The following is a 23,640-nucleotide window of genomic DNA, read 5'->3' as shown; positions in this document are numbered from 1 at the left end:
TTTTCGAAGGCAGAATTTATTTAACTTATATACTGTGGAAGTTGGCATTACCATTATTAGCTATTTTTTAAAATCTTTGCATTCATACACAATATGAATGCCAGATATTTTCTTTAAAATAGAAAGAGCAATGATAATTGTGGTGTAAAGACTGAATAAATGGGATGTTTGAATTTGTAGAAATGTGGTACTATAGTTAGTAACAAAGAGGCAAAGTTAGGGCAGGAGCATAACACATGAATATAAATTTAACTTTATCATCATACAGCCCAGAGTTTCTCAAAATATTTTATGTGAGGTAATATTAGGTGGTTTATAGACCAATGCTTTATTTTAATAGTTATGCATTTATTTTATTGTACATCAGGAAAATATATTTATCACATAAAACCTTTTCCACTTACATAAAAGTCTACTTTTAACACTAAACTCAGTATTTCTATTCAAGTTATTTAATGAATTCTAAATAAATATTATTTTTGGCTGTATGTGTTTATGGCAAAAATCACAAAGATGCAAATAGATTTTGGCTTTTTAAAATTTATCTTTGTTTCAGTCTTCAAAAAGCTTCCACATTTGATTTTTTAAAAATATATGGTATGGTTTGTTCATAAAAACAGCTATCAGCAAATTATGAATCATGTTCCTGTATCACTTTGGAAGACTGACTGTTGAAAGCCTATTGCCTAGGAAAATAGTCCTAATTTCATTTCAAGTTGCTAGTTGTCTTATGGAGGCAGAACTAACTTGTTATCAGATGATGCCTTTAATAATATCATCTTCTAATATTTTCCCTTTATGGATTATGTGTGACAACCACCCTTGAGGAATTCAGTATCTCAGTTGTTGAAGGATTTAAGAGCAAACAGGCTTTTAAAAATAACTTGCATTTTGTAAAGCTCATTATATGTTTTTGGCCAATTCATGGGTGTATTAAATTCAAGAATATCCTTACACAAAATTAGAAATCAGAAAATTTATTTTTTTGGAGTGTGTATGTGTGTTTCTACATAAGAGAACAAGTAAAATGCCAATTAACTTCTAAGACCCTCTGTTCACATTTGCCATGAGTTTCACTAACGATGGACTGCACAGCATATATTATCTTGAGACCAGGATTTGCTGTGTTCATGCTCACTTCTGGCTCTGGGCAGTTGCCTTGTCTTACTGCTGCAATCTCCAGGAACCTATAAATTCCATCTACAAAATAACTAGGTGAAATCTTTGGTGATTCCTTTATCCATTTGGGGCGTTTATCTTTTTGCAATGTGTAATTTATTCAATAGGCCCATGCAACTTTTTATTATAGATACAATTTGCCTTTCTGAATTGACTAATAGTAGTCAGAGATCTGATTAAATGACATAAAGATATCCCCATGCAAATAAGGACATTTGGCCTTATGCAGATAATGAACATTTGGTTTGGGTTAATTGCTCTTCTATCCTTTCCTAGTTCAACATATGCCAAGGAGAATTCCATCAAATGCACTTGTCTTTTAGCATGTGAGAAATTTTATACAGTAATTAATCTCCTTATCACACCCCCATGAATTTTTGCAAGCTGAGGGTCTCGGCAAGACACTAAATTTCTCCTGACTTGAAATTCTTCATTTAAAAGGGAATAGGGTTAACTAGGTGATTGCAGAGGTCTTGGGAGGGTATTAGGTTGGTTGTGAAAGGGAGGCTGACTTTCACCATATTAAAATGTGGAAAAATGTTCATAGGATGTTTTCTGAGTTAGTCAATAGGACCCTTAAAGGAAATGTAGGGATTTTTAAAACCAATGTGTCTCCATTGCATATCCCCTTGACACCTGGTCCATTAATTACTAAATGACTTTCTTTGTATTGATTCACTTTCTTAAACTTACACAAAAAATAAAATATCGTTCTCATAAGTGGAGTATCATTTCCCACAAATGGAAGGTCACTATAAAAGAAACTGCAAAAGAAGGAAACCATGATCAAGTTCTAGCCGGACATCGTTGTCTACTAAAAGTTCTGAGCCCTAGTTCTGCTGTTTAAAAAGATTAGCAGAGGGAGGGGATATGGGGATATATGTATACATATAACTGATTCACTTTGTTATACAGCAGAAACTAACACAACATTGTAAAGCAATTATACTCCAATAAAGATGTTACAAAATAACAACAACAACAAAAAAGATTAGCAGGGGCTGGAGAGGTGTTTAAGACATACCTTCAATGACTTCCCTCATCAGAAAGCTTAAAATAGAATTGAAAGTGGAATCATTCTCTCATGATGAAATTCAAGGTTATTGAATCCTCTGTAGGATTCAAGGTACGGTTCGGCTCTCTACCCTGCATCTCTGAAACAATGTTAAAAAAAGGATCACAGCTACTGAAGTCCTACCCAAATTCATGATTGCATGTTTCTGTGATCTCATTTTTTCTCCTTAGCCTACGTTAGAGAGCTCTCTTCACATGTCATAATAACATTTTCATTTCTGAAGATGAAGAGCCACTTATTTTTGATTGCTGATTGGTATTAACAGGTAACAATTTAAAAAATCCTGAAGTTGTCTGCAAACAAAGTCTAAAGTTCAAAACAGCCATCGATGCTTCTGTGTATTTGAGTCATGAAATTTACACCAGTTTTTAAGCTGATAAAATGGAAACCCTTATGTGCTTCTAGTTTAAGGGAAAACACTATAATCCATATTTTGCAAAGATTTTGAACCTTGTATTGAAGACCTCATATATAACCAACTTTCTATTAGGCTATTGGAGGAGAAATTCATTGCTGTTTGAAAATAGCTCCTGGAATGCCTTTCTATTTCGTGGGATGCTGAAGTTCCCATCACATGTCAGGTACACACACTTCTCCACAAAAGGATTCACAGAGCTGCTGCTTCATTTGGAGTCTTCCACACCAGCCTATGGCATTGCTGGCTAGTAGAAGCAAGGCTTCTAAGGTGCTTGATAATTAAGTTAGCCTGTGGGTGGCTGGAGTGATAAGCTTAGGGAAACACGTGCCTGTGATGATCTACTGGTCCCACCCTGTTCTCATGCTTAGTGCCACCTATTTAAGGAATTAGGACATTCACCAAGTGCATGAACGATAAGTCCTTGGATAGTGGGGACAGGAGCAGTTGGTGAGAACAGGCAATAGAAGAAAAAGTAGGACCCAGGAACTATATTTTACCATGAAGTCAAATTCCTTTTTCTGTCCCTAGGATTTTTGTGTGGTGGTTGGAAAAGAATGTCAATGCCACAGTGTTCCTCCATCTGCTTCTCACTGAGCTAGTCTAGTCGAAGCCATTTGTAAACTCTGGGATCCTAAGTTACTTATTTTTTATTGCATTATTTGTAGGAAAAATTGTAATTTGAAAAATACCCAAGGAAATTTACTAAAGTACATTATACCAAACCAGAGAGATAGGGGAGTTAACTTAGTTTGAGGCACACTTAGCAGGGGGATGGTCTCCTAATCATATCTAGTGCCATGCTTTGTACCTTATGGCCGATACATATCTATTGAGGAACTGAATAAATTAGAATTAAAATATGCAGTTGCAGTGAAACTCCAAATAAGAGAACACACCTAGAAAGCAAAGTTTGAGAAATGGGAATTAAAGTCTGTATTTTATTCTAGTTTGAGGAAATTGTTCCCAGGAACAGATTGATGACTGATTAAAAAAAGGAAGAGAAGGATGAAGCCCACTGATTTCTCATTTATCTGCTGTAATCTTACTGGATCTTTGAAATTAAGACCGCTGAATATCTTCACTGCTGAAAAGTGTTGTGCATTTTACAAATATTTTGGTGAATCAGTATCATCCAAGTGGTCCCCTCTGCCAAGGATGCTGTTTTGTCCTTGGCTCCTTGCAATGTTTGTTTGCTCTCATCTTCTAAGTCTCAGCTTCAATGTCATCTTATCTGAAGAAGGCCTCCTGCCATTGTCATTTAACCTGATTTTTGACATTCATAGCACTCAACATGATATGTCATTATTTTATTTCTTGTTTATTTTCTGTTTCCCCATGAGTAATTTTCATGAAGGCAGGCACCGTGTCTCTCTTTGTGGAATCCATAAATGAATCAATAAGTGAATGAATGAGGGTTTAGACTTCATTTGGTGGGTAGGACAAGGAGGGTTGCTCCTACTTCCTTTAAGGAATCTTAAATGCTCATCTATGTTATAGGAAGTTTTCTTTAAAAACTGTGAATTAGGCATAGAGAACAGACTTGTGGTTTCCAAGGGGGAGAGGGAGTGGGTGGGGGATGGATTGGGAGTTTGGGATTAGCAGATGCAAACTATTATATATAGAATGGATAAACAACAAGGTCGTACTGTATAGCACAGGGAACTATATTCAATATCCTGTGATAAACCATAACCATAATGGAAAAGAATATAAAAAAGAATATATGTGTGTGTATATATATGTATAACTGAATCACTTTGCTGTACACCAGAAATTAACACAACATGGTAAATTAACTGTACTTCAATTTTTTAAAAAAACCTGTGAATTAACTTATAGCAGAGTACTAGATTAAGGATAAGAGTTGGGAGTCAGCAAACTTTCTCTATAAAACGCCAGATAGTTGATATTTTAGGATTAAAAAAAAAACCCGACTTTTTTTTTTTTTTTTGCGGTACGCGGGCCTCTCACTGTTGTGGCCTCTCCCGTTGCAGAGCACAGGCTCCAGACGTGCAGGCTTAGCGGCCATGGCTTATGGGCGCAGCCGCTCCGCGGCATGTGGGATCTTCCCGGACCGGGGCACGAACCCGTGTCCCCTGCATCGGCAGGCGGACTCTCAACCACTGCACCACCAGGGAAGCCCAAAGCCCCCGACCTTTTGAAATTGTGAGAATCACTCATAGCCTTCAATCACTACAAAAACAGGCTGTGGCCACATTTGAGTCGTGGGTCAGTTTGCTGACCTCTGGCTTATGTCTCTACTGAATTGTATAACTCTGGGGCTTGTCTTCCAATGTAAAATGGAAAGGGTTGGATTATACCAGTATTAAATATACATGTAGTAAACATATAAAGAATTAGAAATAATAGCCTAATGAACCCAAGCACCTATCGTCCAGCTTCAATAATGAAATTTTCCCAAGTTTTCTATTCCTAACCGAATGCTTCTTATAAATTTTTTCTACTTCATGAGATTTTTTTCCTTGACATAAAAATAATCCATATTCATTATAGAAAGTTTGGAACATAAAGAACACAAGGAAGAAAAAACTACTCTCATCAGAGATTACATTTCATTACCTCCCAATATTTGTGTGTGTGAATAATTTCTTAAAATATGATCTGTAAACTGATATATACAGTTTTGCATTCTAATTTTTAACATTAAAATTTGGACATTTCTGCATGTCTTTGAAATCACAGTTTTACATGACTATATAATTTGGAAATATAAGGGTGACTTATTTTATATGACCAGTAATATTTTATTGGACACTTAGGATATGTCCAATATTTTTAAACAAATTCCACTATGATGAGCATCCTTATGTCTAAATATTTGTCCTCATTCCTTAGGTCAAAGACTATGGTCAGTTTTAAGGCTCTAAACAGAAAGGTAACACCCACAGCTGTATTGCTCACTTAATGCAATCTTATAGTGTCCTTTTAAATTCTGGGTAAGTTCATTTTTATTTCAACTACTTACTATGCATTTTAGATCAGCTGCTACACCTTATACTTCTATAATGCCAAGGACCAACACTAACACATTGTGTTCAATAATAGGGACTAAGGAAACAAAACAGACAAGAACAAAAAAACTTTAAGGACAACCACTGGATTAAGCAAGCAATGGGACTGACATACCACATAAATATTTGTTGTAATAATTTTTAGAAAGTAGATTATCAGGGCTTCCCTGGTGGCACAGTGGTTGAGAGTCCGCCTGCCGATGCAGGGGACACGGGTTCGTGCCCCGGTCCGGGAAGATCCCACATGCCGCAGAGCAGCTGGGCCCATGAGCCATGGCTGCTGAGCCTGCGTGTCCGGAGCCTGTGCTCCGCAACGGGAGAGGCCACAACAGTAAGAGGCCCGCGTACCGCAAAAAAAAAAAAAAAAGAAAGATAATAGATTATCAGTAGGGTAATTGGACAGTGTTAATACACACCATATTTTAAATCACTTTAAAATAGTATATAAGTATCCTGAGTCTTCTTTAAAAAAATATTCAGACTACTTGAGGGTGATCTTTATTAGCTATATATTTAGCTTTCCTTGTAGTAGAATTAAAACTGATGTAAACTGACTCCACATTGGGTGGAAAGTTTTCTGAAAATGTTCATCTATGAAAATGTATTTTTCTAGATTTAAGGAGAAAATTCCAGCTGAAAGAAGCATCGCGTGTCACAGAGTTGATGACCCGCGCTAGTAATGCGCTCTGGAGGAAAGGTTCATCATAATGTGATTTTTTTTTTCCTTTGACTCTCAAAGACATGTATAGTAGTTTTAGAAAATCTGGGAAGTACAGTTAAGAGTGAAAAAGTGAGGGGGAAAAAAAGCCCCACACATATTTCATTGCCTGGAGAAAAAGTCTGTTTACAAGCTGACATAGTGGCACACATCCAAAATCTTTTTGTGTGGCATAATGCAACTAAGTTGAAAGTTTAACTTGTCAATATTACACAATTTTTATCAATAATATTTATTGAACCTATATATGCAGAGTATTGCATTAATGTTCTTTTATTCTTTAAAGAACTTTGATAAAAATTTTAGCCATGCATTCTAAAGATATCCAATTGTTATTAAAAAGATATCACAAAGCATATTTTCAAGCCCTCACAAGCACGTTTTATTGCATCAGTTTGTATATAAAAGACTGGCTCATGTTATTAAGTAACCTGCAAAATTCTATTTTTGACCACTGTATTTGTCCTGCTAGTGATAAGAGAGCACAAATTAGTCACCCTCTCTTTTTCAAATTCTTGTTTTGCAAGTATTCAGCATTCAATATCAGAGACTGCAAAGAAGAGCAGAAGCAAATCCTTCAATCCCTAATTTAGCAAATACCATAACATTTAAAAATATCATTTTATAGGTATGCTCCCTGAATTGTATTAATATATTTACCTTCATTTGTGTACAGAGATGTTTAAAAAAGTAAACCCGATGTTCTGTTTTTTTTTGATGACGATACTAATGTTTTGTCTAATCCAGAGTAGGAAGACTGCAGTATTGAGAAGGCTAAAGGCTTTTCCCTAAATGGCAGTTTGAAGCTATGTCTCAATACATGCTGGTTTCCTCTTCCAATTAGACAAGTTTGCTGACCAGTAACTAGATTGAGCAGATGCTAGAATCACAAAATCTTGACTAAGAGTGGGGTAGGTCCTAGCCAACCTTCTGGGAAATTAAGGCTGAGAGCAGTTAAGGGACTTGAGTTTGGGATTAACATATACACACTACTATATATAAAATAAGTAAACAACAAGGACCTACTGTATAGCACCGGGAACTATACTCAATATATTGTAATAACCTACAATGGAAAATAATATGAAAAATAATATATATATATCACTGAATCACTTTGCTGTACATCTGAAACTAACACAACCTTGTAAATCACCTATATGTCAATTTTAAAAAAGGAATTAAAATATAGATCATACTTGCGTGTGGTAGGTACTGGGTTGAATAGCAGGTCTCTGATTTGAAGTCTTGGGTGATTTTCTACACTTTGCAGCCAAAATCAGAAGGTATTTTCCAAATCATTCAAAGTGGTTGACCCAAGTCATGTATATATTTACATCTTGATGAGAGGCTTTAGATCTAGATAGCTAGGTTTCAGAATTTTAGGTTTCTACATTACTAGAAAATTTCTGTTCCAGTAGTCATTCTGCTAACAAATAATTACTTAAAGTGAATCATGTTACAAAATTTAAGCTCAACAAAATATTTTTAGCACGCTCTGCCATGCTAATCTCTCAAACTGCAGTCTTTAAGATAACATTATAACAGCTCTTAGTTCTGTAAATCTTGCCAGAAATTTTGGCCAATTGCAGTGGAATTAAGATGGCCTATAAATCTTGGGCAAGCTACCTAACTCCTTGAGCCTTGTTTTCCTTATCTGGAAACTGGAGATGATCATAGTAACTACCTCATAGTGTTGTTATTAGTATTAAATGAGTTAATAGACACAAAGCAGTTAGAATATAAATGTCCAGTAAATGTTTACTATTTTGTAATTGTTATTAACTTGTGATCTAAAACCTCTATTAATATTTTCTGAATGTAATTGAATATATAAGATCAAAGTAATAGGCAGTTTGGCCGTATATTTTTAGGGGTATTATATTTGAAAACATTTAAAATGATAAAAGTAAAATAGCCTTATTGTTTTTTTCCTTTTTAATGCAAATGTTCGTAAATTATTAGGTTTATGAAAAGATCTCCATTGCTGTTTGAGTCTCTTTTAAAAATGTATTGTTATTTGCAAGCTTTTTACATTGTTCTAATATGTTAAAATTTTCTGTTCTGCAGAATTTTCTAAATGATCACTTAATGACTATTTACATTTCATTTGTAACAGGATTTTAAGATGGAACGGGATTATTTTGGCCTCTGGTTTGGATACGAAACTGTCACTGGACCACAAGCAGGACAAGGAGGTAGGGAGAAACTGTTTAACTGTTTGACATTCTTTTTTTTTTTTTTCCCCGGTACGCGGGCCTCTCACTGTTGTGGCCTCTCCCCTTGCGGAGCACAGGCTCCGGACGCGCAGGCTCAGTGGCCATGGCTCACGGGCCCAGCCGCTCCGCGGCATGTGGGATCTTCCCGGACCGGGGCACGAACCCATGTCCCCTGCATCGGCAGGCGGACTCTCAACCACTGCGCCACCAGGGAAGCCCTGTTTGACGTTCTTAACTGAACATCCCCTACCCCTCCTCATCCCTGAATTTAGAAAATAATATTGAAGAGTTTGAAAGGAATTTTTGGAGTTGACTCAAAGATATTTGGAGCCCACTGCTGGTGTGTTGTGAATCCTAGTTCCCCCTAAGTGGGAGGAATTTTGAGGTGCTTCTCAGCTAAGCTAAAGCAGGGGAGAGGAGTAGGAAACCACTCAGAACTTGCTATGTATTCCCTGCTGTTGGGAACACATGAAGCTGCTGGGTCTAACTCAGTCCTAAAGTATCTAATGGCAAACAATGGGCTGGCCTCCTGCTTTGATGATGGTGAGAAGGAGAGCTCGTTGCTTTGTGTCACATGCACTTGCAGGTTTTACTGGGTCAGAATGTGTGTTTCCAGGGGACTAGAGTTTGGCCAAATGTAGGAATCAGGGGTCATTTTCCATCTTCTCCAAGAGGGATGCTTGGGGTGTCGAAAAGACCTCTGCCAAAGGAGACTGAGGCCCAGGGAAGGAGCCTCTAGCTAGAGCAGAGTGTAGCCAGTTGAGAGACCCCTGGCAATGGAATTAAGGAGGTCTTTGATGACCCTACAGTGTATTCCAGGAGGTTTACACACCTGCTGGGCCCAGAGCCCAATGCCAAAATCAGTCAAGTAGAAACTTTCCTGTCCCCTCTCCTTTGCTTTCACCCCTTTCTTCTGCTCCAGCTGAGTCAGGAATTCTAGTTAGGAAACTGGTGTCGGAAACTATACTTCTGAAAGCATAAAGGAGAAAAAATAGAAATTGCCCTCCACCCTGACATGCCTGGAAAAGGGAAATGGCTTTCACTTTGAATAAAGTTAAGTTTTTATTCTACTGGACAAGACATATTCATTATTTAGTGGAGGATCTTTTATTAGCTGAAAGTTACCAGAAAAGTCATGAGACTTTCCCTGAATTTCATCTGGGGGGAATGAAAGAACCAGTGCCCAGAATGAAATTAATTGGACAGTTTATATTGTTTTAGGATTATTTCTCATAAAGTTCTGTTTGTTGAGTATACTTATATATTCATAGTTAATAATTTCCTTTTATACATTAGGTTTATGATATTGAGATATTAGAAATAGCGTCACACTAGAAAGGCTTATATGTTTTCATCATTATATTTCAGATCATTAAAGGTTTGTTTCCAGAGGGGAATATACTTATGTATGAATATTGACAAATTGGTTTTCAAAAGGGTTTAAGTGCTTTCCACTACCACTATCTTTGCATGAGTGTTTCAGATACAAAGCAGTTAAAAAGATAAACTGATATAAAACATTTTTGATTTTATAACATTTATGAAACTGCTGATTACAAAAGATAAAAACATTTTTTCAACTAACTGTACCTGAGCAAATGTAAAAAATTATTATTCTAAGTGTATCTGTTTTATAGACCATAAACTCTATAGAATTTCCTCTGTGGATTATGAAATACCCCTTTATGTGGGAAAAGACTGCATAAAAATTTTCAATCAGGCATTAATTTTGAAGCACATTAAATTTGGAGATGAAGACATTTAAAAGTTTAGTAATGATCCTAAAATAGACTTTTATTAAGTATTAAAAACTAATAATACATTAGTATCTCCCTTGACTTAAATGAAATTTTAGAAGCCTTCTGTGAAATAATACTGAAATCTTAAAAAAGTCTAAATAAATACTCTTCATTAGGATGAAAAATTAGAAATAACTTTGAGCATTATATTATCTCTAACAAAGTGTGCCATGACTTATAAGATTATTGCAAAATGTACTACATTTAGTTTTCAACTGATCTGACAAAGGAACATGTAATAAAGGACACTATTGTATATGTTATTATTACCCACTTATGACTTTCGTATTCATAATAGCACAAAGATTTGGTTAAGTTGGGAAAGTATGTGATAAAATATAATAGCTGAGCAGTAAAATACTTTGTCTTACTGTAAAAAGAACAACATTAAAAAAAAGCAACATTATTTCTTCAAGTAAGATAATTAACTTATATGTCTAAAACTAGTTTGTTTTTCAATATATCATAAGTCTCTAACAGAGGTTATCATAAAGAAAATAATAATGTACAGACAATTCATAACAACCAGTGATAATGAATAGATAGTTTTAGGATAGTTTTTCTTCTTTCTTTTTCAAAAATGCTGAACATGGAGAGAAATTATTATATATCCTAAACAGATTGGATAGGTGTTATGAGAAAACATCCTGGAATAGCTAGGTTGACCAGATGGTCAGTTCTTGGATCCTTCATCTAGAAGTTGTTTTACATCTGCTGTCAAAAATCTCTCTAGAAATTAAGGCAAGTTCCTGGATAGTTTGTTTTCTTCTGGTTCTTGAAGCACCAGCTGGGTTCTCGTTCACTGACAAGCTCTGGGTGGTGAATTCCAGCTGCCTTTTCTTATACTAAACTGGCCTTTCAAAACTGTGATAGTGTTTATGACTGTTAACACTAGTTCTGCTTCCAAATGGCAAGGCAAAATTGAGTTGATAACCCAGAGTAGAAAGAACATCACCTGGAAGATCACCTACAAAACTGAAATGATCCAACTTCCTTCCCCCCTGGAAAGGAATGTCCAACTAAAGAGTTATACGACTGACCGATCACATTTTGCATGTTAGGATCGCTAATATTCCCACCACTCTGAATTCAGTGGTGAGTTTCAGCAGATGGCACAAGAAGTTCCTACCTGGACCAAGCTATATCCTGTGCGCTGGACCAGTGCGCGGAGGGCTGCTTCCTTCTGGGTGCCGCTCAATCCATCCCCGGATTTGTGATTTGATTCCATTGAGAGTGATTATCAGCAAAAAATCAGGTTAATTAGGGTTGCTCACTGAAACCAAATTTAAGATAAATTAAGTAAATTACTATTACCAAGTCCAAACTTGTCCTTTTCATGAAGGACATCTTTAGGAAACATTCTCTATAAATTACTCATTAAGGTTAGAGCAACTAACAGACACCCACAAACCAGGGCAGTTAAATATCCTCATTAAAAAAATTTTTTAAAAAATGTTCAATTATAGTTGAAATTTAGAAGTCAACACTGAATAATGTCCTTTTTCCACTTAGAATGCAGACCAGTAGTTCTCAGTCCAATTATCTCAGAATGTCACCAAATGCTCAAAAACAAATTCATTCTTGCCAATTAAAAGTATGAGGAATGGTCCTTGCAGATGTGGGAAGAAAGCGCTGTTACTAAATCAAATTGACGAGGATATGGTATGAAGATCCTGAAAGTTTTAGCTTCATTTATCTATTCTGTCTGTTACCTGAGACATTTATCTACTTATTCTTCAAAGATAAATTTCTAGATCAGAGTGTGCTGGTATCAGATGTACAGAAGTCATCATGCAAACTACTCTGTAATAAAAATATCACATGGGTTTTAACAAAATAAGGACAATGGATCCTTTTGAATGGTGTTGGAAGGGCTTACTGACACCTGGATCGTATATCACATAGACCACTCAGAAAAGGACATGAAGCCCTTTGTAAAATCTAAGAAATTAGGAAAATTTACATATGTCCATGTTGATCTATGTAGATGTGAATATGAAACTTCAGCATTTCATTATCTATACTTTCTATCAGGGAACATGGTTTGAACCCCATTCCAAATCTGATGGTTGTTCAAATTCACAGATTCCCAGCACAAGGACTTGTCCATGGTGAAGGTCCCAGGCTATGATGGTGCGAGCCCCTGGAGGCTCTCATGTACAGAGGGGAGTGCATTGACCCACTGGATTAGAGTGGGAGTGACTCAGTGAAGGTTCCGTGCTGGGATTTCTCTCTGCTTGATGTACTCTGCCAACCAAGACAAAGGAAGCTCTTTTTACACTGATTTGAATCACATGCAAATATAATGTATTTCACTATAGGCCCTTTAAGAACTTTTCTGTTCTATGCATTGGGATTTCCCATACCACTTTGATTTTCATTTAAAGGTTCAGGGTAAAGGTACCATTAATAATACAAGGAATGGGTAAACAATTGGGTGACAAAAGTGAAGCCGAGATAATCTGAGTAAAATGCAACTTCAAAGTATTCTATTATGAAAGTAATAGAATAATATAGCAGAAACTAACACAACATTGTAAAGCAATTATACTCAATTAAAAATAAAGTTCCCAAACAATAGACAAGCATCATCTAGAAAGTAATATTTTCAATATAATTTAGAAAACCAAATTTAAAAAAAAAACTAGATTCCAGCGAGAATATTCATTAGCTGTTACAGGGATAAAACAATTTCATGTTCTGTATATAAGCATGGCCATTCTTGCCCTAGACTTTTCTCATAATTCTTGCTTGCTTCTGACCCAGATCAATTCAGTTTTCAATCATTCATTCTCTAAAGAAGTATTTAGTTAGTGCTGTCTATATGGCAGCTTCACTCCCTGCCCAGCTTTAGGGCATTGTGTTTTATGGACAGCTGCCTAACTCAGTTAATACACCGGTCTGTATTGTCTGTTACTTTGCAAAAGGCAGTGTTTTGTTTGTTTGTTTGTTTTAATCTTTTTATCTTGACTAAGACAAATTGGAAAGTATTTTCTGATAATGGTGGTTTGATATATATATGTAGCAATTCAGATTGGACGTGTAGCTTTCGTGACACATTTATAGTGTAAGTACTCTTTCTGTGGATACTACAAGGTAGGCATAAAATGAGACCTATATTCAGTTTTTAATCCTAAACTGCTGGTGAGTACAGTCATAGAAATCTCTATGAAACAATACAATCCTCTTAAAAGATAAAACTACAAAAGGCGTTTTGTGCCACTTGCAGCAGCATGGGTGGACCTAGAGATTACCATACTAAGTGAAGTAAGCCAGCCAGAGAAAGACAAATATGATGTTGTTTATATGTGGAATCTAAAAAAAAAAAAAGATGCAAATGAACTTATATACAAAACAGCAATAGACCCACAGACATAGGAAACAAACTTATGGTTACCAAAGGGTAAAGAAGAGGGAGGGATGAATTAGGAGTTCGGGATTAACATATATACATTATTACATGTAAAATAGATAACAAGCAAGGACCTACTGTATAGCACAGGGAACTATACTCAGTATTTTGTAATAACCTATAAGGGAAAAGAATCTGCATAAGAATATATATATTCAGTTTTGTATATATATATATATGTATATATATGTGTGTATGTATGTGTGTATATATATATATATATATGAATCACTTCACTGTGATGTACACCTGAAACTAACACTGTTATAAATCAACTATACTTCAATAAAAAATATAAATTAAAAAAAGGAATTTTGAAGATTTACAAAGAAAAACTAGCCTTTAAGACTAGTTCTAACTCGTGCACTTTTCTCAAATGTTACTAAAATTGCCTTTTCATCAGGATACTCTCAAATGCTCCCACAGTGCTGGATTTAACCTGTAAGAGCAGTGAGGCCATGGATGGACTGGGGTCTGATGAGGTTAGTCTTGCATGTCTTAACAGAGGTTGGAAGGCAAAGTCTGTTGTCTTCTAGCCAAGTTGTAGGTTTGCTCTTTGCTGAACTTCATCTTCTCCATCAAGAGATAGGAATTCATGGTGAGACAAGTTTTATTTGTAAAACCTGCCTTTAGTTTTGGTTAATTATTAATAAAGGTGATTAAAAATACTTTGACATCAGAATGGTCTTTTGATCACACATAGGTTCACTCTGACATTATTGAGAAAATCTGTATAATATCTCAACATAGAATCAAGTCATTGGAAATCAGGACATAGAAACAAAATTCAGAATTTGCCTTAAGAGACACTTGATCTTCAATGTTTGTTTCTCAAAAACAACCCCCTCTTTCAACATTGACTTAATCTAAGGAGTGAACTCGAATCCAAGATAAATATTTTCTTAAGCAAGTCAAACTTCTGTTTAAAAATTTGGTCAAATTTGAAAGAAACGTTTTGCAATACATTTTCTAATTTAACACCTTGCAGATTCTTCAGATCTGAGCTACTGCATTTTGAAGAGTAGTTCCCAGTATAATTTATTGAGGCAATAGAATTCAAAACCTATATATAGCAGGCATTAAGACCATTGGAGCTAAAGGAAAGCACTCATAAACATGTATTACTTATTCATTCAAAACTTGTTTACTGGGTACCCACCATCATCCAAGAATTTTTGAGACACTGGGAATCAGAGAGCAAAACAAACCCCTCTCTCCGCAAAATCTCATGGAGTTTTATAGTGGTTGTGAGAGACAGTAAACAAGATAAATGAGCAAAATATACACTGTGCTTATGTTAATTTCTGAGGAGAAAAAAATAATGGAAGAGCAATATGAAGTATATGTGTTGGGAGGAGGATGGAATTTTAGATAGTGTGGTCCTGATACAGTGAATTTGGAAAGGAACCTGGGCGAAATGAGGGATGTATTTGGGGGAGAGCATTCCAAGAAGTTGGAGGGCCCTGAGGTGGGAGCTTGTCGATGAAACAGTGGCCTATGTGGAGAGGATGGAGCTGAGTGAATGAGAGAATGGGAACTGGGGTCAGGGAGATAATGGCGGACCAGGTCATGAAGGATCTTGTAGGTCACGGTAAGGACCTTGGCTTTTGCCCTGAGATGTGAAGATTTTACTTATGTTTAACAGACTCACTCTAACCATCGAGAAAACACTGAAGGGAGTCAGGCAGCGTTGGGGCTAAGGTGAGGCAAGGGAGGTCAGGCAATCACTCTGATCCTGTTTTTATTTAAATTTTGCCATTTTGTTCATCATGGATTTTTTTCCATCGATTTTTATTTTTTTTAATTGCATTAAAATATCATTTGTCGGGCTTCCCTGGTGGCGCAGTGGTTGAGAGTCCGCCTGCCGATGCAGGGGACACAGGTTCGTGCCCCGGTCCGGGAGGATCCCACATGCCGCAGAGCGGCTGCGCCTGTGAGCCATGGCCTCTGAGCCTGCGCGTCTGGAGCCTGTGCTCCACAACGGGAGAGGCCGCAACAGTGAGAGGCCCGCGTACCGCAAAAAAAAAAAAAAAAAAAAAAAAAAAAAAAATCATTTGTCTTAATTACTGAGTTTTTTGATGGCTCTTACATTTTGCATTTGAGGCAGTGCCTCACTTGCCTTGCTCTGGTTAGAGGGGTCGAGGGGAGAAGCAGGGAGACCAGTTAGAAACATGTGACATCCGGGTACGAGAGAATAGTGGCTTGGATTAGAGTGGTGATAGTGAGGGTGCTGAAAAGTGATCGAATCTTGGAATAGATTTTACAGATGAGTTGGATGCATCGTGAGAGAGAAAAACGAGGAGTTGAGGTTGACTTCGTTTCTTGGCCTGGGCAACTAGAGGAATGGAGTTGCCAGTTTCCTGAGATGAGGAATAACGAGTCTGTGGAAGAAGAGCAGGAGCTCAGGTGGAGGCACATTGATCTCGAGATGCCCATTAGGCAGCCACGGGAAGAGATTCAGTGCACAGTTAGATATCTGAGTCAGGATGTTATGGGAGATTTACAGACAGGAGATATCGATTTGGCAGCTCTCTGTGTAGAGATGATGATTAAGCTGTGAAATTGGATGAAATCAGTAGGGACGGAGTATAGAAAATAGGTCCTACTTTGGGGTACTCTAACTTTTGGAAGTTGGAGAGACAAGGAGGAATCAGCAAAGGGGAATGAGATGAAGCAGCCGGGTAGGTAGGAGGTAAACCAAATGAGAGAGGTGGATTGGAAGCCAAGAAAAAAGAAAGGATTTTGAGATCAAGTGCGTGGTCAGGTGTGCCAAGACCTGCTAAGTCAAGGAAGATAAAGCCTGAATAGGGATGCGGACCCTAGAGCTAGACCTCCTGAGTTCAAATCCTCATTCTGCCTCTTACTCTGCGCCCTGGAAAAGTTCCTTAACCTCTTGGTAACTCAATATCTTTAACTGAGGAAGCAGTAACATTTCTCTGGGGGTATTGTATTACATGAGTAAATACGTTGGAAGGGCTTTGGACGAATTCCTGGAATGTAGTGAGTGCTAGACTATTGTTAGGCATAGATAAGTAAAATATAAAAGCAGAAAGGGAGAGGCAATCACCCCAACTTCTCAGAGATTGTGCAGTAAGAAATTCCAGAGGTTCATGGAAGAGCACGGTTATCTAGATGAGAATGGATGAGGGAAGAAAGGGGCAAAGAAATGGAAGTTGGATGGAGAAAGAATACAGGCAATATTATAGGAAAGAATCATGGACTCCTCTCCCCCCAGGATCAGTTTGCTCATTTGTGAATTGGGGTAACAGGCAGGCTGTGACATTGCTGTTGTGAAGATGAAATGAGAACATACTTGTCAAGTGTTTAGTTAGGTCCAGCATACAGCAAGTACTCCCACCTGACTTACTGCTAATCACTCATGTTGGAGGGGAGGAATAGCAAAGAGATTGTAGAAAGGACCTGCTGGACATGACAGCACTTCCTTGTGTAATTTCCTTCCCTTCTCCTCCTTCCTTATTCATTCTGAAAATGAGTGAGGGAGGAGCTAATAATGCAAAAAATGAGAGGTCTCTTCCAGCTCTGCCAGCTTCCACTAATCTGCCCTCAGTGTCTCCCATCCTCTTTTTTCTCAGCAAAGTAATACTTTGTTCAAATGTGTACTCGCCACCAAACCTGCTGTATAAAAATGCTCCCCTCTTTTGTTCCTCTGCTTCCATTCAGTGGAAACTGAGTCTCAGTTTCCTATCATTTAAAATTTAGGATAATATTAGTTCCTATTTCATAGGGTTGTTTTTAAGGATTAAGTATTTTGAATGTATTCTTACTTAAAGTGGATCCTGACGATTACTAACTGCCCAGGAAGTGTTAGCTGTTTTACTATTTAATTATTATTATTCTAATTAATCTCTAATTCCAAGGGGTAGAATTGCAAAACCACTTGCTGGAAGGATAAAGTCTCAAGTTCTTAGCATGATACCTCATCTCTTCAGGACTAGCTCCCAGACTCCCCTTCCAGTGTCATTCACATACCCTGCCACTGGGAAGTCCCGTGTTTTCTTATACTTCTGGGCTCTCTGCTTCAAATGCCCTTTCCTCCTCTTCTCTTCCCTTCTCTTACCTACCATTCTCTTCTCACATTGGTCTCACTACATTGACCCTGTTGATCCTGCCAGACTTGATTGAAATATTATCTGCTCTGTGATGCTTCCTTTGATCCTATTTAGGGGTAATGTTAGGTGCCACTTCCTTAATGCTCTCAAGAAAGCTTGTACATCCCTCGGTTGTTGCAGATGGTACTATAATTATTATAGTTTAGTTATTACCTAACTAAACTGTGAATGTCCTGCATGTACGGACTATGTTGTACTCATCTTTACCCAAGAGTTTTAGCCTGACATTATGCTAAGTGCTCAGTAAATACTTATGGAACAAACCAGAGATTTTGGATCCACATTTTATAAATGATAGTGACTTGCACTGGATCAGAAGTAAAATTAGTCTGCAGCTAATTTCCTAACACTTATTATTATGCTTGTTCCAGTCGCTTCCTGAAAGTTCTATCCTAGAATGAATTTGCTCTGTGTGAGAAATTGATTTGCATGGTTTCTCTGCATTTTTGAATGTGTCATTGTATTTGGGAGGGTAAGACTAAAATTGTGAGTGCAAAGTGATTCAAAAATAGTCGATGTTTGGATTCACTTTTCTTCTCAATGCCTTTCTGGTTTAGTATTTGCAATGTTAGTGCCTATTTGATGAAGATTAAAAGAACCTAGAAGTTATTGGGGGTTCAAGATTTCTGCCTTCCTTAAGTCTCAGGTGGATTGGAGTGAACTGCTCACCTCATCACTTGGCTAATACTGATCAGTAGCAATTTCCAGAGTTCACTGTTGGGCAAGATCAGAGCTGCTGTTCCTGACCCTTGACCCTGATGTCCTCCAGTGCCAGTGTGTCCCGGCTCAGGGAAGGTGGCAGGGAACAAAATAAGAAGGAAGCTGGAGGAGAGCAGCAGGTAGGGTGGTAGATTATGACTTTTCCAAATCTAGAGCTGTCAGGAAGATACTGTATGCTGCTCTTAAATTATAACCCTAATCTATAAAGAAGAAAAGCATACATAAAAATTGGGCTCCCATAGAGAAGCAAGTTGTGGAAGGAAAAATATGATAATATGAGAGAATTTTGGGTGATATTTGTTTTCTAGGTTTGCCTGAAGTTATGGCAAAGTGGGAAGATCTTAATGCCCTGGTGGAACATAAGTTGGCAGCTAGGGAAACAGAGAAAGTGGAAAACAAGTTTTTTGTTTGTTTGCTTTTAAAGTCTCTCAAAATAGTAAATTGGGCAAGACGTGAGACAAAGGTAAGAGAAGTGCACGATGGAAAAGCACACTTAAAGAGTGAAGAAAGGCTGACTTAGAAAAGCAAAAGCTGAAATGGTAGCTGTGAATGATAGGCAGAGAAGAACAAAAAGGAGATGAAGGATAAAGGCAGAGAACTAAAGTTAGAAGGTTTCTTGGTAAAAAACTAAATGAAGTAATTATCCTTAACTTTAACAAAAAGGTCAATAAATGTTTAATATCTTAAAATGTTTAATATATTACAGGCATACAATGCCAGCCATTGTACTAACAATTTAGAGTTAGGAAATGGAGTAGTTTTGTTAATATTATCATTTCTATCTTATTTGGTTTTTTTCCAAAGAGGACCGATAAGGAAATTGAATGGGAAGTAAGCCTATTTCTGACTTGGTAAACAGAGGAGAGGTGTCCTTTGTGATTGCGGAGGGCCTGTACTAGCAATGTGCCGGGTGCATTTCAAATTGATGGTAGCTTCACTTGCCTTTGGGACCTCTCCAAACCCAATCCAGTCTTTCCCCAGTGTCTTATTGTATACGGATGTTGCATGATGTAGGCTGGACATAACTCTTAAAGCAACATGCAAGTTGTACAAGTGATTTTATCATGAATTTCAGCCTTCTAGTATCTCCTGGGAATTTTACACCGAAGGAGTTCCAAATTGTGTCGAAATGGTTTGTGAAGGATTTATGACCAAAGTTTACACATTTGCCTAATGAGGCTAAGTAAAAATTACTTTGTGTTACTTGATAAAAAATGTAAATTAGCTCTAATATTCTCTTTGGAAAAATGTTTACAATCAGTCTTAAGATCATTTTGGAAGTGAATTAATGTTATAGCTGTTTATTTGGCCATGAATCATGAACCATAGCAAAATTAATAGAGAATATGCATCCATAAAATTCCAAAGCGTAACCATAAAAACATCTCACAAAGTCTTAATATGTGGCATCTTAATTTTTAAAAAGCAATGGATATCAGCAAAAAAATCAAATTAACCAGAATCCCTTCTATGTTATTCAGGCATTAGTAACGAATCATGCATTAAGTTGGGCCTGGTCAATTTGAGCTTAGACAAGCCTTAAAATAAAGAAAAATAAAGTTTTTCATAGTAGATATATTAATTTTACTGGTAATTATTGACAAAATCCTCTTTCTAGAGTAGGTTTCACATTTTTAGAGAAGGACAAGCTTGCATTTAAATTTCAGTTCTACCACCATGATTTTCACTATTCTGAGACACTGTTTCCTATTTTAAGAAAAGAATAGGAACACAATAATAGGATACTTAAATGTTTTTCTTTCCTTTTTTTTTTTCTAAACAAAGGATTAAATAAATCAGATAATGGATATGAGAGCATCTAACAAAGTGCTTGACATACAGAATATACTCAGTAAACATTCCTTCTTTTTTCCTTATCTGCTGCTTTGGTTGACTTTTTAACCACCATCTGTGGCTCTCTGAGTGGTTATTCTCCTTTCTAGAAACTGTCCGGGGTGAAGAAAAGTGCAGTTTTGAATGTATTATCTTGATTTCTTTCATATTGTTTTAATAATCCAGTTATTTCATTTGTTTTCGTTTCTCAGTAGGAAAAATCTTTAAAGTCCTCTGTGTGTGTGTGTGTGTGTGTGTGTGTGGTGTCTCATAGAGCATGTTAATTTTGTAATAAAAATTAGACACAATCTAAATATCCAATGATGAAATATATTAATAAGCAGTGGTACTGTACAGCTAATAAAACTGATGTTCTAGTAGAACATGTTATTTAAGCAGATATTTGTAAAATGTAATCAAGTAAAAAAAGGCAGATTACAAAACAATGTATAGTCTGATTTCATTTGTGTTAAGTTTTATATTCATCAGAGTGATTATAAAAGGCTAACTCGTTCTATCTTCTTTGTGCATTAAAAAATTATTTTTATCATTCTTGCTAGTTTTAGCTGTCTATAATATGCAGCTCTTACTCTAATTTTTAAAAGTTAAATTATATTAACAAATGAATGTCAGTGTAAGCAAGTCATCAAAAACTATGAGATGTGGTCAAGATTAAATTCTTAGGAAACTGTTTCTCTTCAGCATTTTTCTAATAAGCGATAATCATTTGACTAAGGAGGCTAGGAAAAAGGAAAAGAGACTAAAAGAAATCAGAAGGAATTAAAGATAAAAGTAAATTAATAAAACACAAAAATCTGTAGACTTGATAAATACATGTAAGAGCTGATTGAAGAGATGGGTAAATTAGCACACCTCTGGCAATCTTGACAAGGTAAAAAGAAGAAAACCTATTTTAAAAACAAAGGGAAAATGAATATAACCACAGATCAAGAGACTTTTAAAGACTGTGTTTTTATCAATAAATTGAAAAATTAGATGCAGTAACCAATTACCTAGAAAACTGTGAATTTTCAAAATTGCTTCAAGGGTAAGTCAAAAATTTGCATATACCAATAACTGTAAACTGTATTGAAAAAATTCATTGTATTCCTCCCAAATAACACATGGTCCAAATGGCTTTATTAGGCAAGTTTTATAAACTTTAAGTTTTCTTAAATGAGTTTTACAGACTCATTTAAGAAATATATTTTTTATTATAGAAAGCTTTTGAAGCATAGAATAATAACAGAAAACTTATGAAATTATTGACAAAGTTAGCATATCTCTGATACAAAGCCAGACAAATATATCACAAAACAGAAGACTATAGATCAGTATCACAAATATAGATATGAACTGCATACAGCAAAATATCAAAAGACAAATATACAATAAACACGATGGGTTTACTACAAGACTACAAAGATTATTCAACATCAGGGATTCTATTAGTTTAATTCACTTCATTGATGAAGAAGAAAAACACATCATCATCCCAGTAAATGTAAATTCAACACCCACTAGTGGTTTAAAAAAAGAAACTCTTAGTAAGTTAGTAATAGAATAGTAATTCTTAAATTGATACAGTATCTGTCAGAGACATGTAGCAAACATCACACTAAATAGTGAAACACTGCAATCATTCATTCTCAGTCAAAAGAAGTAAATCAACTATATAAAACTATTAGAACTAATAAAAGAATACTACGAGGACAGTTATAAAAAGGTTCCGTATTTAAGCAGAAAAAAATGAAATGAGAATCTGAACAATATAAACAAAATATATAAAATAACAAACAATGTGAAATATCCAAAATCTATATGAAGAAAATGATAAAATTCTACTGCAGGATCTAAAAGCCTGGGTAAATAGAGGTCTTATTATTATAAAGATTAATTCTCCCAAAATTATTAATCTAGTGCAATACCAATTTAATTTCCAATTAAATTATTTTGAAATTTGACAAACTGGTTCTAAAGTTCATCTGGCAGGAAAAACGGCAATACATATCACAACATGCATTGAAAGTATAGAGTTATTTGGAACTAGCCTAATCAAAAGTTAAAATTAAAACAGGCAATGGTGATCATTTGGTAATATATAGAAAGAGGGAATTACTATGTTGTGTACATGGAATTAACATAGTGTTGTAGATGAATTATACTTCAATAAAAATAAATACAATAGGCACAGGAATAGACAAATAGATTAATGGAATGGTAAAAAGTCTAGACCCATAGTTGTGTTTATATCGGAACTGCCAATAGGTGCGATCATAGGGAGATCATAGACAATTTGAGAAGAAACATAAAGTTGGCATACCATCTCACAACACATACCAAACTCCTAAGTGACTTAAAGAAATAACCTTTCAACAACATTGTATAACTGCTAGAAGAAAATATGGGAGGACATTTTTATAATCTTGTAATGCAGAAAGTCTTCCTAACCAAGCACACCAAAAGCCAGGATTGAAAAGACTAACAGATGTGACTACATAAAAATTACAAATATCTGTAATGACAACATAAAGTTAAAAGGAAGCCACAGACTAGAAGAAAATGATTGCTACTTACATAATATACAGAGAATTAATATCTGCACTATACAAAGAGTACTTTAAAATCAATAGTAAAGGGGCTCAGAGGTCAGTGGACAAAGAGCAAAGGACATGAGCAGTAAATTCACAGAAAAAAATAGTTTATAAACTTATTTAAATATGGTCATTTAGTGGTCAGAAAAAACAAAGGAAAACCAAGATACTTGGTTTTGCCTATTATGGGGCAATATTAGAACAGATTTCAAATAATACGAACAATAAACATAGCTGACATTAACTGAACGAATACTATTGACTATGTTCTAAAAACTTAAAATGTAATTCATTTAATCCTTATAAAAACTTAATGGGGAGGGTATTTTCATTCCTCTGATATAGGTAATAAACCAAGTTAGAGAAGTTAATGAGCCCAAGGTTACTTAGGTAATAAGTGGCACAACCGTGATTTGAATCTAAGTAGCTGTCTACCTGTCTCTAAGTAGCTGTCTACCTGTTTCTTACTCCCTTCCATTCTTTAATCCTGTACTTTGTTCTCTTTCCTGCT

At 36.0% G+C, this 23,640-nt stretch overlaps 1 protein-coding gene across 6 annotated transcripts in view; it reads right to left on the bottom strand.

The window, feature by feature from the left end:
• A1CF (APOBEC1 complementation factor) overlaps positions 1-23,640 on the bottom strand; it is a 74,202-nt gene that overhangs the window by 36,993 nt on the left and 13,569 nt on the right. For 2 of the 6 annotated variants that reach the window (XM_004285350.4, XM_012538899.3), the window contains exons 1-2: positions 1,066-1,272; positions 392-399 (exon numbers count right to left, since the gene is read on the bottom strand). The exons of 1 other annotated variant lie outside the window; for it this stretch is intronic. In XM_004285350.4, coding sequence (XP_004285398.1) covers positions 392-399; positions 1,066-1,132 — 75 coding nt within the window. In that variant the 5' untranslated portion in view covers positions 1,133-1,272. Of the gene's footprint in view, positions 1-391; positions 400-1,065; positions 1,273-11,569; positions 11,714-13,694; positions 13,756-23,640 lie in introns of those variants that run through there. 3 more of the 6 variants (XM_004285348.4, XM_004285349.3, XM_049696581.1) reach the window with 2 other exon arrangements.

Source organism: Orcinus orca, chromosome 14, assembly GCF_937001465.1.
Source record: "Orcinus orca chromosome 14, mOrcOrc1.1, whole genome shotgun sequence".
NCBI lineage: Eukaryota > Metazoa > Chordata > Mammalia > Artiodactyla > Delphinidae > Orcinus > Orcinus orca.
Note: the sequence above shows the minus strand (reverse complement) of the source record. Positions and strands in the feature narration are given on the sequence as shown.